A 16227-nucleotide genomic window follows, 5' to 3' on the forward strand; every position below is an offset into this window, starting at 1 on the left:
CATGGAGGAAAGGTGGATGTAACAGTCAGAGATCTGCACAGAAACTTTTGAAAATCTGAGAACTAAGGTGGAAACAGAAGTCCTGTAGATGGCTCTTTGATAATATGAGAATGGCTGTTGTCTGTGACATGCCTGTTTTCTGATCAAACAGCTGCCTTGGGCACTATTGGTGTACCCTCAGGAAAATGGTTGTTCACAGTCATAGAGCGCATGTCATGTCTTAGCTTTCATGGAGGCTGCAGTCCATCTATGCCTGGCTATACTTCTACCCTCCTTGTCTGTACAATAGGCCTGTCTGATTCCAAGGAGAGCTTTACAGTCATACTTGACTGCAACAGTGGTCTATCTATGTGTTAAAAAAAAAGGAAAGAAGGTAAGTGGTTAAGGATAAATGCAAAGCAGCCACTGAGAAATCTGAGACAAAGTTCTGTGGTTTCCATTCAGTTGAAGCAAGGGGACCATGAAATTTGACTTAACATTAAAATGTACATCACCATAGATACACCTGTTTATTAATAGTCTGGTGATGGGCATGATGGGCAACTAGAAAATGTGGACTGCAGTAAATTCTGGTCCAAAAAGTTTTGCAATTATTGGTATATTATTGGCAATTATTAGGAGATGATGAGCAGACAATATGGATTTATCTAAGGGCAGTCACTTAAAAGCAGTCTCATGCTTTTCTGTGATAGTTTAACTGGGTCAGTGAGGCTCTTGATACTGTCCCTTGTGACATTCCTATAAGCAGAGAGAATGGCTAAACTGAATCATCACAACTGGTTCCAGAAGAGCTCACAGTTGGTTAATAAAACATATTCAAGGCATAGTCATCATTAGTTCAAAAGCAGATTGCAAGGAAATATTACTATGAGAAGCAAGTTAACTTTTCCTTAATCTTATTCCAGTCCATACTTTATTGTACAACACAGATGATGATACAGGTAACATAGGACTAAAATCTGGGGATTGCTTCAACGCAGAAGGAATAGTGAGTATTTTAGAAATAGTCCAAAATCAGCACAGCTAGATTCAATAAAAATGAATGTAAATCTCTAAACTTTGGAAGAAAAAAAAAAACAACTGCAGAAGTACAAGAAGTGAAATTAACAGTCAAAAAAAATAGCCATGTTACAGAATAGACAGTGAGGGAGTATACTGGTACACTTACAAATAAAAGTACCACACGTGAGGAGAAACTGATGCTATTTCTGTTAAGAGAAGTTGATGAGACATACTTGGGCTGATGTACATGCTTACAACACAGAGTAAGATGCAATGAATTTTTAAAGGCTTCAAAAAATAGCAGTCAGAAGGCTAAAAATTCTGGCAAGAATGACCCAGGATTAAAGACTGAAAAAACCAGTTGTGTCACAAAAAGGGAGACTGACAGGAGACAACAGTTGTCCTTGACTATGTAAAAGATATCAATATGTAAAGAAAAGAGGTGGGCCTCTCCTCTGTGCCTGGGAGGATTGTGGGGCAGATCCTCATGGAAGCAGTGTTAAGACACATGCAAGATGAGGTGATTCAAGGCAGCCAGCATGGCTTTACTAAGGACAAATTGTGCCTGACCAACCTGGTGGCCCTGTATGATGGAGTGTCACAACGGTCAACAAAAAAATATTTACTGATGTCATGTATCTAGGTTTCCATGACATTATCCTATGTGACAGCTTATCTCCAAATTGGAGAAGAATGGCTATGATGGATGTACTATTCAGTGAATAAGGAGTTTGCTGGATGGACACAGCCAGAGAGTTGTGGTCAATGACTCTTGTGGACCCTCCTGGTGGAGGCTGGTGAGGAGTGGTGTTGTGTTCCTCAGGGCAGACAGAGTTCTGGGGACTGGTGCTTTTCTGTATCTTCATCCATGAGATCAAGAGTGACATCGAGTGCACCCTCAGCAGGTTTATAGATGACATGAAGCTGAGACACTGAAAAGACAGGATCCTATCCAGAGGGACCTGGACAAGCTTGAGCAGTGGGCCCATGGAAATCTCGGGAGGCTCAACAAGTGTGAAGTGCTGCCCTGGGTCAGGGCAGTCCCAGATTTGAGTACAGCCACAGACTGGGAGAAGAACTTGAGAGCAGCCCTGGAGAAGGGCCTGGGGATTCTCCTGGATGAAAAGCTGGACATGACCCAGCAGCGTGTGTTCATAGCATATAAAGTCAACTGCATCCTGGGCTGCATCCAAAGAACTGTGGCCAGTAGGCTGAGGGGCAGGTATTTTGCCACTCTACTCTACTCTACTCTGCTCTACTCTACTCTACTCTACTCTACTCTACTCCACTCTTCTGTGACCTGCCTGGGGTACTGAATCCAGGTCTGGGTGGTCCTCAGCACACAATAAACATGTACCTGTCGTATAAAGTCCAAAGGGGACTCACAAAGATGATCAGAGAACTGCAGCATCTCTTCTACAAAGTCTGAGAGACCTGGAGTTGTTCAGCCTGGAGAACTCTCTGGGGAGATCTCATCACAGCCTTTTATTTCCTAAATGGAACACGTCAAAAAGAGGAAGTGCAACTTTTCTTACAGGCAAATAGAGATAAGACAAAGGGGCAACTGTTATAACCTTATAGAGGAAAGATTTAGATTAGATGTTAGGAAGAAATTCTTTACACAGAGGGTGGTCAGGTACTGGAACAGGTTGCCCACACAGGTTGTGGATGCCGTGACCTCGGAAGCATTCAAGGACATGTTGGATGGGGCTTTGAGCAATCTGGCCTATTGAAGTTTCCCTGCCCATGAAGGGGGTGGCTGGATATAGATGACCTTTAAGGTACTTTCTGGCCCAAACGATTCTGTGATTGCATAGGGACAAGAGCATATTCACAAGGTCCTTGAACTATCTAGAAAACAGCATTGGGCAACTGCAGCCCTCTCAAAGATGAATGGGACCCAGCAGTGTTAATAGCTCTATCACTTGATAGCTGTTCCTTTTCACTAGGAAAAAATAAGATGTAGATTTGTTGAAGACTTTTCCACCAAGATCACTGTGGAATTCAGAGTTTGTAAAGGTTCACATGCAAGTAGAAAGCTAAGTGTAAACCTTTAGAAAGATGGCAGATGACAGCATACTAAGGATTTTCTGGATTTTAGGTCCTTGGCTGAACCACAGTGTCAGAGCAAAATAACATAAATTTGAACTCATTTTTACACTCTGTGATGTCTTGGCCCTTTAATGATGATGACATACTTCTCTGGTGCAATTCTTGAAAAAACTGCAACTCACCAGACTTCCAAATTCACCCAGACAGGACTGGAGGGTAACCAAATTAAAGCAACCAATCAAAACAAAACCCAAACCCCAAACTGGTGCTTCTCAATCTCAATTTCACCAGTGTCTGTCCCACAGGTAGCTACAAACCTCCAGCAATTGCTAGCAAACAGGTGAGACATAGCCTTTCACAAATACTCTCCAATGCAAAGCACACAGTTTGCATAATATATTAACAGTGTAACCAAAGTAACAGACTACACCTGGAGGTTCTTAAAATTAAATTAATCTTGTAGGTCAAATTCTGGAATGTTTCTCTGGACAGAGCTCACTGAAGGATCGTGAGCTTGGAGATTTGGGCTATTAGTTGGGCCTAGATGAGGTATCAGGAAAGAAGGATAAAACAGCCATTTCTTTTCTTCCTCTAACATATGTTACATCTATGGCCAAACATTGCTGGTTCTGTAATGAAAATTATATGAATGCTTATAATGCATAAAGCAGGTTCTGCAGTTTCACTGTAAATTCTGTTAAGTCATATAGGTCTTTGAAATAAGTAATTTAAAAGCAGGCACAATGGGTATTTTGTTAGTATGTATATTATATGAAAATTCAAACAGAGAAATGCAATTTAAAAATAAAAGGGAAAAAGAACAGCTTCAAAGATCACCTATTGACTGAAAATCAGAAACTTCATAAGAAAAGATCTAAGTTTAAAAGTATATTTCACATGCCTACTGGATGAAGCTCTCCGAAGCTACTTACTATTAGAGCGGAGGCAGAAAGGGTAATCCTTAACAACCTTACAGTCCCTTCCAGCAGACTGAAGTTGTCTTCTGCAAGAGCTGCATATGCAATTAGACAGCAAGGGAATATGAAAATAAATTAAAAAATAAATAGAGAGTATGAGAACTATCCTCAAAGACAGAAACATTCACACTTAAATATACATGGATGGCAGTATCATAAAAAAACAGTGAAAACTTTTACTAACAGGTAAAATATTCAGTCTTGGTTACCCCAAAGATTAATCCCTTTCACCTGACACTGACAAAGAAAATTCACAGCTAGCATTTGCTCTTTTCTGAGCCAAAGATGAAACTCCTCTAGTTACAACTGAAAACAAGCAACTAAAAAGCTCTAGAAGAGAAAAATGTAACAATTACCTACCGCTGTCTTTCACTCCCACACGCAGACACACACAAAGTTTTGGGCAATGATCCAGGTCTTTAACTAGCAAATATGGGAATCGCACTTAGATCTCCAGTTCTTACTGCCAGTGGAACTGCCTGTTTTTCTTCTAAGTTTCTAATTAGTCCTTAAGGCACCAGAGCTCCACTTCGTTAGTCACTGTTTACAGCAGTGGTCGATCTGAACTGCTGCTGTTTCCTTGTTGGCTCAGGTAGGCTGTACACCCTCTGGCACACACCCACTTTGGGGTCTACCACATTAAGACTGTATAAGCTAAAGCAATAAAGATCCTATTCAAGATGGTTGAAATTTAACAACAATCTTCTTACAAGGGATGGTGTGGGAACAAAGAAAAAAAAAAATCTAGAAGAGGAAACTGTTGACTTCATTATGCTGTCAGTTTGTTACAAAGAAAAATAGGCAAGAGATCAATTTTTATTTCTTTCCCAGGTCATATATGATATTTATTCGCTGAGATTTTTCTCCGCCTTTCTGTTTTTCCCTCGGGAAGAGACATAAGCACTCACAAAAATAATTTTCTAACCCTGGCCATGCAAAGAAATGAAAAACCTACTATTTGGTCCTGGTGAACAAAGTTCTTATGCAGTTTTTAATCACTGTATGGATAAAAGGAATAGCTATGATATAACATTTGAGAAGACAATGTAAATGCATTGTTGACTGGTTGGCTCTTGCAACAAAAGTGGTTTTAGGTGTGAGGTTTGAATGGTAGTTTAGTGGTACCTCCTGGAAAGCAGAAAGTATAAATCAATGCCATCTGTCATCCTATTATAGACTTAGACTGATTGTGATAGTTTATATATGCAATAGAAAATTTCTAATTAATATCTCAGTTGATGCTAATTAATGATGCAAACAGAAGATAAATACATGTGTAAACACCAGAATTCTTTTGTTGTCCCCATTGCCTTAATGTCCACCAGCACTATGTACACAAAGCTTTCATTCTGAATGCATTAACCACAGTTAATCTAAAGCTAATTTTCTGTTTGGCCCAGAACACTTTCTGCTTGAAGTACTAAACCTCACATTGGCACCTTATTATTTTCTGTTAACTGAGATATTCTGAAGAAGCACTTTTTAATAAATGTGCCCCCTACAGCTTCCAGAAGACCACACAGCACACAGGTCTATATTCCATTTCAGAACTTTACTTAGGGCACTACTTGCTTCTTTTTTTTTTTTCCCTAAACTCTTTAAGTCTTCCAAAAGCTTACATTCTGTACAATGACAATGATAATGGCAATTTTAAGGCCAGTAAAAATTGTATGTGCCACCCTCTCTTTATACTATGATTTGAAAGTAATAGAATAAGGTTAGTTTACTCTTCTAGATTTTTGTTCTGTCTGCACTGCTCCACCAATTCATGTGATTATGAAATAAGTGCAAAGACTTATATTCCAGCTAATGTGTATTATCTGAGCATCCAAAAGACTTCACTAAGAAAATGCTACTATAGTACTGATAATTTTGTAAACCCTGGACCAAGTCTAATAGTTCTTGTGCTTTGTTTTCCCATTTTACTAAGAAACAATTACTGATACTAAGTGGAAAAAGTCAGACATTAACAACAGTAATAAATAATATTAAAATAAAGACTATGTACATGTTACTTGAAGGAAATTTTTCTTTTTTGGTCTTTTAGGGGTTTTTTTTATTCAAGGTTAAAGTTGGTATTTTTATCAATCAGCAAAAAATGCAGCTGTCAACTTAAAATAAATTAATAATATATTCATAAAAAGGTCTTTAATACTGAGTACATGAAAGCCCAGAGGAAGAAATAAGGCAAATGGGACAGAACTGGAAAAATAATTTGTGTTAATATTTTGGCCCTTCATTTTCTAAGAACACAGATTTGTGGAGATTCACTGTGACTTTCCTGATATGGAAAAACATGGGTTTTTCTTTTTTTCCCAGTCACTTCTTAGAACAACATTTTTTCTTTAGAGCTAAGTTGAACTAGAAAAGTAGAATCATTTAATAGGACAATATGCCTGAAAAAAAAAATTGGCCCTCTTTCAAGCACATCAAGAGGTATTGCTATTTCTAGAACAGGGGATTTTGATTAAACTTCAGCAAGAGCCAAAGCAGTATCTAAGGTATGTTTGAAAGCTGGATCTTTTGCTCACACTCTTAAAAACAAGAATGTTCACCAAATTTGGCATATATTAAGAACTATTGTTAAAAATAATCTATTTTTGCATCTGCTGGTTGTCTTTACATGTACAAATTTCGTTATTACACACTCTTACAAATGTATGTGGATTATGTGAGACATTTTATATTATAAGTTACAAACTGATGTATCTGGAAGATTTCAAGCTTGGAGAAATGCTGCATTTTACTCAATGTTCTAAATATGAGGTCTTGTTACTATTATCTTTGTAAGGCTCACATCATGTGACAACTGAAATAATATATGGTCTTATCTAACCCGTTTTGGTTAACATTAGGGAAAAATACTAATATTGAGTCCAGGTGTGTTGACTCCCTTATAAAAGATCTCCATTATTACCAAAGCTCAGAAAACTGTGATTCATCATGTGCAAATATAATTCTACAAAACTCATGAGGAAAGGTATTAGGGACTTTAATATGAACTTGGCCCAAGAGCTGGCTAGGCCTGGGCCTATTTTTCTGTAACTGCACTTATGATAGCAAAATTTTAGTGTAATTGTGTTCTCAAATAAGCCTATTCACAAACTACCATTTTTCCTACTGCTACAGGCAATGGTAAAATCTGGTGGGTTTCTCAAAGCAAATTAAAGAAAAAGTAATCAAGTCAAAATAGAAAAAAGGACAACTATATAGACATGTGCTTGTGAACTGTAATTTTTAAAGACCACAAAACCTGGAAATAGTAGAAGGTATAAAATACAATATTAAATATTTCTTTATTGCTGTTTTACACTTCATGCTTGTAAATGACAACTGTTTTGAACAATGAATAAGAAATATTCATTGCTGGACATTAAAATGCTTCTTATTTGTATCTACATTTTTCTTTGGTAAGCTTAAGATTTTCCTGACTATACATAAAAAAAGAACATAATAATAAATAAATAATAATAAATTGCAGACTAGGCTTCACCATGCATGTATATGTCTGAAGTCTGGAGGGACATAAGATTCAAAAAAATCATGTTAAAATGCTTTTCTGAGCTCTTGAGCTCAAAGATTAAAGTTTCTTTCAAGCATAACACTCAACTCCCAGAGAAAAAGCAAAAAACCCTATTATTCTAATAATGTAAAAGGGTTTATTTACCTGAGTTCAGTGATTGCACAGATAAGTCAGTGCTGTATAATACTACACTTAAACAACTGCAACAGAAAATGGATAGTTATATTTTTAACCCTATTTAAGTATGAAGTCTGCAGTGAGAGAGCTTCCTAGCTGTCAGTAACATCTGTCTCAACTGTAACAACAGTATTTCACTTGCATGACCAACTGTTCTAGAAAGACATGGTCTCTACAGCTGCCTAGCAGCTGATAAAGTCTACACTTGTATTATGGAGCCTATCTTTCCTGCACTTGTAATTTTGCACAGAGATATGTCTGGGTGGACCTGTGTTTGTCATCAACCTCCTACTTAAGTGGCTACTATCACATTGATTCTATGGCAGGCAGAGAACTCCATAAAGGGTAATAGACAAAACCCAAAATTAAGCCATTGTGAATAACCAAAGACATCAGTATTGTCTGAAAAGTAGTTATGAGGGCATTTTCTTGCTATTTCTTCATTAATTCCTGAAAGTACATATATTTTATTCATGAAATGTTGCAATTTTTGCAGAGTATGCCAGAGGAAAGGGCTTTTAGTCTTTGTGATGGACACTAGGATGCCAAATGTAGTAAAGGTATCATCCTGAATAATCTTACCTTTAAGAAATTAGGAGATGCTTACAGGAATTTTTAACAAAAATATCAATTCTTGTGCCCTATGGTACAATCTGGACATACAATACTGCTTTCTTCTTCAACTTTCTCCTGTAACTGCTTTACAATCCACTTCTGCTATACTGGAGTATAAGTGTCTAATACACACTTACACTGGAGGAGTACCTGTAAAACTGTCCCAGAATATGACACACAGGTGAATACACCTAGGGGAAGAGCCATCTGAGGCTTTTAATAACTTACATTTAACTTAATTTAGTTGTTCACATGCTGTGAGCACTTGTAACTGATAGAGCAGGGATGAAACCATGGTATGGAGTCTTTCTTATGTTTTCTCCTCCCTCAAACTGCCTTGATTTCAAACAGTGGGCAGGTGGAAGGTAAAGCACCTATGTGCAGAGGCAGCAGTGGGGATTGGTCTTCATGAGTAGCATATGAAGTTGCAGAGCACCCAGTCTTCTCTCCCCTCTCTTCACCTGCTTTAGAGCCATATACAATCTATTCCTTATACTGAATACAAATCCAGAGGACACCAAGACAATGATGCCACAAGCTAGAAAAAAAAACAGCCTGAAGTGAAGAGATGGGGTTCTTCATCTGTCTAAAGGAATAATATCTAAAGCTGGTGAAGTATGAACTGGATGAGCAGACAGTGAGACTGAAAACTTCCTGAACAGATGGTGATCATCCGTGGCAAGAAGTTTAGCTAGAGGGTATAAACTAGCAGTAAAACTCAGGGGCCAATACTGGATCCAATTCTGATTAACATCTTCATTAATGATCTGGATGACAGGGCAGAGTGTACCTTCAGCAAGTTTACTGATAACACAGAATTGGGAGGAGAGTGCAGCATGACCTTGATGCACCAGAGAGTCATGCTGCCCTTCAGAGGGAACTTAGTGGGCTGGAGAAATGGACTGAGGGGAAACCTTGTGAAGTTCAACAAGTGCAAAGCCCTGTACCTGGATCATCTCCATGCACCTATATATTCTGGAAGGCACTTAGCTGGAAAACAGCTTTGCAGGAAAGCATCAGAGATCCTAGCAGACCATGACTATATTGGTTCTAGGAGATTACGACTTCCACAAAGTTGAACATGAGGCAGCAATATGTCCTGGTTGCAAAAAAGCCAGATGTTATGCCAGGGTGCAGGGCAGTGTATTGCCAGCAGGTTGAAGGAGTTCATCCTTGCCCTCTGCTTGATGCTGGTGAGACTGCCTAAGTTCTCTGTCCAAGTCTGAGCTCCTCAGTACAAGAGAGACATGGATATACTGGAGAGAGACCAGCCAAGAGGGACTAAGGTGATGAAGGGACTACACGCTAGTGGGGAAAGACTGAGACAGCTGGGACTGTTCAGTCTGGAGAAGGGAAGGCTCAGGGAGGGTCTTATCAATTTATACAAATATCTAAAGGGACAGAGTAAAGAAGACAAGAGAGAGGCTTTTCTCAGTCGTTCTCAGTGACAGCACTAGAGGCAATAAGGCCTGACCTGAAACTTGGGGGATTCCAAGTGAAACATCTGTTTCCCTTGAGGGTGGAGTCTGCGTCCTTGGAGTCCTTCAAATTCCAGCTGGACTTGATCATAGGCAGCTAAGTCTTAACAGCTCTGCTTGAGCAGAAGGGCTGAACAAGGTAACACCCAGAGGTCCTTTCCAACCTCAACTCTTGTGTGTTTCTGTGAAAGCATTGAGCAGATACTTCAATTAGTTTATAATATATCCCCATAAACCAGAAATGGGAGATAAATGCTGTGGACAATTGGAAAGAAACACAAGCTGTAGTCAGCTGAAAATTTGGAAAAAAATTAATGAAAGATTAAAAAAGTATAGTGATATTCCTATATACTCCAGTATTTATTTCCTATAGCCAGATTAAATGGTTTGCAAACAAAACCAGTATCCAGGAACAGTGCTAGTCAGGCTTACTTCTGTGTTTGATAAGATCATGCAACAGATTCTCCTCAAGACTATAATGAAGGACATGGAATACAGATAGGTGATTAAAGACAGCCAACACGACTTCACCTAGGGCAAATTGTGCTGGACTCATCTAGTGGCTTTCTACAATGGAGTAACTGCATCGTGGACATGGCAAGAGTGACCTGAATTTCTGTACTGTGTCCCACAATTTTCTTATCTCTGAATTGGAGAAACATCTCCAATGGAGTCTTAGGTGGAGAAGGAACTAGCTTGATAGCTTTCTTGCTTGATCTGCAGTAAATGTACAATGTCCAAAACAGAAATAAGTAATGAGAGCTGTTCCTCAAGGGTAAGTAGAGGGAGCAATACTACTTAATAACTTCATTAATGACATATATAGTGGGAATGAATGCACCACCAAGCTGAGTACTTCACTTGATTCAGTTGATGGAAGGGATCTGTCCAGAGGGAAGTGACCCTGACAGATTTGAGAAGTGGGCCCATATGAACCTGATGAAGTTCAACAAGGCCAAGTGCACGGCATTGAACATGTTCGGGGCAACCAACAAGACCTGTACAGATTGAGAGATTAATGAATTGAGAACAGCTGTCCAGAGAAGGAACTGAGGGTACTGATGAATGAAAAGTGGGATGTGACCCAGCAATGTGTGCTTAAGGCCCAGAGAGCCAAAGGTGTGCTGGGCTGCATCCAGAGCAGTGTGGGCAGCAGGGCAGGGAGGGGATTCTGCCCCTCTGCTCTGCTCTGCTCTGCTCTGCTCTGCTCTGCTCTGCTCTGGTGAGACCCCACCTCCAGTGCTGCATCCAGCTCTGGGGTCCCAGCACAGGAAGGAAACAGACCCCTTGGAGTGAGTCCAGAGGAGAGTTGAAGCACCTCTCCTGTGAAGATGCACAAGAGAGTTGGATATCTTTGCTCAGCCTGGAGAAGAAAAGACACTGGAAAGAACCAATATAGCCTTCCAGTACCTAAAGGAGACCTTCATGAACTATGGGGAGGGACTTTTAAAAAGGGCCTGTAGTGACAGGACAAGAGAGAAAGCGAAACCTCTCACTTTTAAGGGAAAGAGGATAGGTTTAGACTAGACATCAAGAAGAAATTCTTTACTGTGAAGGTGGTGACACCTTGGAACAGGCTGCCCAGAGAAGCTGTGGATGCCCCATCACTGGAAATGTTCAAGGCCAGGTTTGCAGAGGCTCTGAAGAACCCGATTTGGTGAAAAATATCTCTACCAGTAACAGGGGGTTTGGAATGTGTACTCATCCTTAAGTACACATCTTAAAACCACAACAGGAAAAGCTAAGTTTGTTTCACAAGTGGGCAATTTCAGGGATGAGGAAATGAAATGACAGAAATTAATGGTGAAAACTTCTTAAGTAATACTTGTGTTACTTATGTAATAAGTAACAGTTGTCTGTAGAGGCAGTTAAGGAGTATGCCTATTTGGAGACGTTTTAATTGCAAGAGTCACTTTAAAAGTGACTCTTAAAAAGTTAAGTTATATGCTAGGGACCTGTACTGCTGCTCTTCATAACATTCTGTTTTGTAATTTGAGTGTTGAAATGTTTTGAATGTAGAGCATTGGTGACCAGGGCCCCAGCTAGGTACCTGAAGCCCATTTTTCTTCATTTGAAGTCAAAACAAATTATTACTGCTGCAAGACCTATGTGAAAGATAAGACAGCAAATTGCCCTAGCTAAACAGAAATAATAAAAATAGACTATCTCTTCTGTTAATGTGTTTATCCTAACACACTGCCAATACAAACTTATTAAAATTCAGTCTTTCTGGTCTCTCAAATCTACACTGCTCAGCTGCCACATGTCTAGCGATGGTGAGTTGTTTTCTCCTTAGTGGTTTACAGAACTACTTTTTTTAACTTCCTTGATTCCTGGGTATAAATACTGTAACTGGAAAGTAGACACACTTACATTGCACAATCCAGATATCTTCTAATTACTATCTTGAACTAAACTCAGCAAGAATGATCTGGCTTTTTGTGTCCCATGCTGATTTCCAGCTGCCTGACTTGAGGGACTCTTTTAAAAAAATTGTTCCTTCACTTCTATATAGGAAATTAACATAATTATTCAGATAACCTATCCTATTAAAGCAGAAAGAACTACTGACATATATGCATTAAAAACATATGTGCAAGTCTTTGCAGGATTAAAAAAAGGCAGGAAGCAACAGGTTGGGGCAGCAGACACCAGATGGGTGGAAGGAAGAATAAAGTGATAGGAAAACATGGTTACGTGGGCAGGCTGCATACAAGAGTTCGAAGGTATTTGAAGGTCTGGTTTTAAAGTCTGACCTAGTTCTAAGCAAATGTGTTGCCTGTCATGCAATAGCTGTTCCTGAATCATCTGGAAGTCCAGTACTCATGAACTCACACTAAATTTAAGTCATAATGAGACCACTAAGACATTTTGTATCATGTTATTGATAATTTTTTTATAGAACACAGTTCATAGGTTGGTCAGATATCTGTCATGCCTCACCAAACACACCAGGGTACACCTCATGTTAGTAGCAGGGAGGTGGCTGATGTTTAGGCAGAATAGAGCCTAAAATTCTGCTGGTCCTCATAAAAACAATATATAGCTTGCATAAATCACTAGCAAGAGAAAGAGTAAACAAAAAAAAGGGCAGAGTTTTGCATGTAAATTTGTAGCAAATGCAAAGTAATTATAGAGGCAATGCACCAGGTCCTGAAAGTGTTGCCTGGTCAGTAATGTTCAACTTTCACTACAAGTTGCATTTTTAAGAAGTCAAAAATTTTGAAGAGAAAGAAACAAAATTTTACAGCTGTAAATTACCCTTTTCTGTACAGACAAGAAACCTAACACACTGACCTATTATTCCTCTGATTTTGAAAATTGCTTTAAAAATGTCCGAACTACCATATTAAAAATGCTTCTTGTGAAGAGCTCTCTTCTGTCAACAGTACAAACTGCTTTGGAGGCATATAAAAACGTCCTGCTTCCTTTGAAGTAAGTGGAACAAAATATCCTTCTAAAAAATATCTACTATGTTGATAAAACAGAGTAAAGTGTAAGTGTAAAAGAGAATATCCATGCTCACAAAATAAAAGGGTGCATTCTTAAATTGGAATAATATTTAGAATATTTTTATAATTCTAATGTTTTAGAAATGTTTTTCAACATTTAGCTTGCTACAAAAAAATACTATTTCACTACTGGTTCAAAAGAAAAAAAAACAGCAATTTAGTTTCCAACAGTTCTTACTAGCAAAATTTTTGTGAACCTTCATGAAATGAAGCTGAACTGATTGCTATGACTCCATTACTTTGTAAGGCTTTAGTAGTAGAGATGAACAGTGTCCATCACCAAAGCTAGGGAAAGCTGCCAAAAAATGACCCTAAAAATAGGAAGAAAGAAAATAACTCAAGGTCTGTAAACATCAGCTAGTTACGATTTCTGTTCAAGCAAGTCCCCAAATGATCAGGAATCGTGCCATGATCCTCTCATGAGCTGCTCATCTGATGGCTTCCAAATTTGGTGTCTCACTCTTGAGAATATTCCACCATAAAATTAAAATAAACTCCCAAAGAATACAGAAAGGTACAAACTGCACATTCTGCCATGAGAAAGGCACATCACAGAAGAGCTAATTTTATCCTCCCTGACTGCAAACCCCATGTCTTCCAACAAATTGCTGAGGAGGTGGAGTTTCTCTGCATACTTTTCTCTCTGGCACAGACACTTATCCTCAGTTTATACTACCATTATGCTATTTGTTCTTTTATGTGTCAGCAAACTCAGGTACCTGGTGCTTACATCAACACCCTGGAAACACAGTTTTTTTCTCAGATGACAAGACTCTTGAAAAGGAGGCCTGTTTTTTTCCCTTAACCTAACAATCTGAAAATAACTGTCTTGGTTTCTTACTGTCAGCACAGAGCACAGACGAACTGCAAATCAGCACTTCCTCGGGAAAAGACACCAAATTCTATCAGACAGCAAGTTTAGTCTCAAGAGTATGATGTTCCAACAGATGAACTCTTATTTGGTTTAGGGAGGGAATGTGGGAGGTAGATACATTTTCAGTCATTGGGGGACTTTTCATAGATGAAAGAACAGGAAAAAAGTTGTCATTGCAGAATTGATGTCCTACATAAACCCCTCATTTGCCAGGAGTGGTAATTTAGAGGGATCAGGTAATTTCGCCACTTCTTGTGAAGGGGAACCCCAATCCCACGCCCCGTCGCCAGCGAGCAGCCCCCTCCAAAGAACTCGGGACTTCTTCGGACAGAGCAGATGGGGAAGAAACTTCTGGGGTGAGACTGGACGTCACCTCCCTGCCAGAGGGCACGGACCCACAGCCAGCTTCGCCTGAGTACCCTTCACCAGAGCAAACCCGACAGCAGAAGCGCAGCCCGGGCGTGCAGCTGCCGCAGGGACAGCGGGGCCGCGGAGCGGTGCCCGTGGAAGGCTGCCCAGCCCCGGCTATCTATCGGCAGCTGTCGGATGGCTCTCCGCCCCGGGGTCTCCAGGGGAGGAGCCGTCCCGCCCGGCTCCCGCCGTCCCGCTGGTCTCGGCCAGGCTGAGGCTGGCGAGGGGCAGTTGCCAGGTACGAGCAAAGCCGCTTACCTGTTGATTTTCAGGGCGAACGCCCTCCTGTCTGCGGCAGGTAACGTCGCCATACGGGCGAGCAGCCGTGGCTGTCGGCTGCCGACGAGGACTGGCTGTACGCACGACGGGCGGCTTTATTTCATTTATTTATTTTATTTAATTGCGTGCTCCGGGCTAAAAACCCGACGATCCACTGATAGTTCTGGGTGGTAACTTCCGCATTTCACCTTCCTCACCGAAATTGGCCGGAGTGGGAGGGATTTGCCCTAGTGCACAGCAGGCTGCTCACCCTGCCGCCCCTGCCCCCAGCGCCACCAGCGCCCGGCCCGTCCTGCGCCTTCCCGGCGGCTTCCACCAGCTCGGCCGGGGCTCCACGGGCACTGGGGGAGAACAGGAACTTCCCCCTTCTACAGAGGCGAACCCCGAGCCGCCCGGGCACACTTTGGACAAGCGCTTAGGCACGGAGAGGAAGGGAAGGCACTGTGTACATCCGAACGTGCATAGTTGCGGGAATCCATGAGCATGCCTCACGCCCCTTCTTCTGGAAACCGCAGTGCGAGTGTCAGACGCCTCCGCCCCACCACACCCCACACACATATACACACCCGCCGGGGGTCAAGCGCTGCTGTGCGGGGGCGGGCGAGGAAGCAGCGGGCACCGGCGTGGCCGGGCCGGCCCCGGGCGCCGAGGATCCAGCCCGTCCTGCCAGGCCATTCAAATACGAATGTTAACCTCTAGGTTAACCTCTGGCTAAGGGTCCCTAGGGAAATGTAGAGATGCCAAAGAGACTTAATAAAACAGAGATATATAAAAATTCAAAAACTGAAACAAATATGTTTGTGGGGGAAAAAAAAGCCCCAAAAGGATGTACAGCAGAACAAGACTTGTAATATCTCACAGAAACTTACAAGAGAAGATATTAAAATTTACTTTTACTAGGATGTTGTTACCTAACAAATATTTGCCTTGGGAAGAATAAATTGGACACTTCATTGCACGGAACTTGCCCACCACACCCATCCTGTCTTTACCTCACCAAGATAAAGCTAAAGCCACTTACCTATATTTAACTTGAACTTAAGTATCACTTAATTACAAATCACTAATATGTAGCTGTGGTCCAACATGTATTGGTGACAAGAAAAACTTTTGAATGCCATAGATACTGGGTCTGGCAAGACAATACCTCATTGAAGCTACAAAAGAGTCCAGGCTTCATATTAATAGCTCATGTGGCATGAAATAAGGACCTTACTTGATTGCTAAATATTGCTATAGAAATAGAGCTAGCAGAAATGCAGATAACATACCAATGAGCACAAATACATCCATTGATTAATGATACAACTGTTTATTTTGCAGCTTC

General features: G+C 40.6%; 1 protein-coding gene across 1 annotated transcript in view; it reads right to left on the bottom strand.

Moving 5' to 3' along the window:
* Positions 1 to 15054, bottom strand: part of DOCK8 (dedicator of cytokinesis 8) — an 86395-nt gene extending 71341 nt beyond the window's left edge. The window contains exon 1 of the mRNA XM_062513722.1: positions 14880 to 15054. Within this exon, the coding sequence (XP_062369706.1) occupies positions 14880 to 14932 (53 nt within the window). The 5' untranslated portion in view covers positions 14933 to 15054. The remainder of the gene's footprint in view (positions 1 to 14879) is intronic.
* Between the last annotated feature and the right edge of the window lie 1173 nt (positions 15055 to 16227).

The sequence above is a fragment of the Cinclus cinclus genome, chromosome Z (assembly GCF_963662255.1).
Source record: "Cinclus cinclus chromosome Z, bCinCin1.1, whole genome shotgun sequence".
Lineage (NCBI taxonomy): Eukaryota > Metazoa > Chordata > Aves > Passeriformes > Cinclidae > Cinclus > Cinclus cinclus.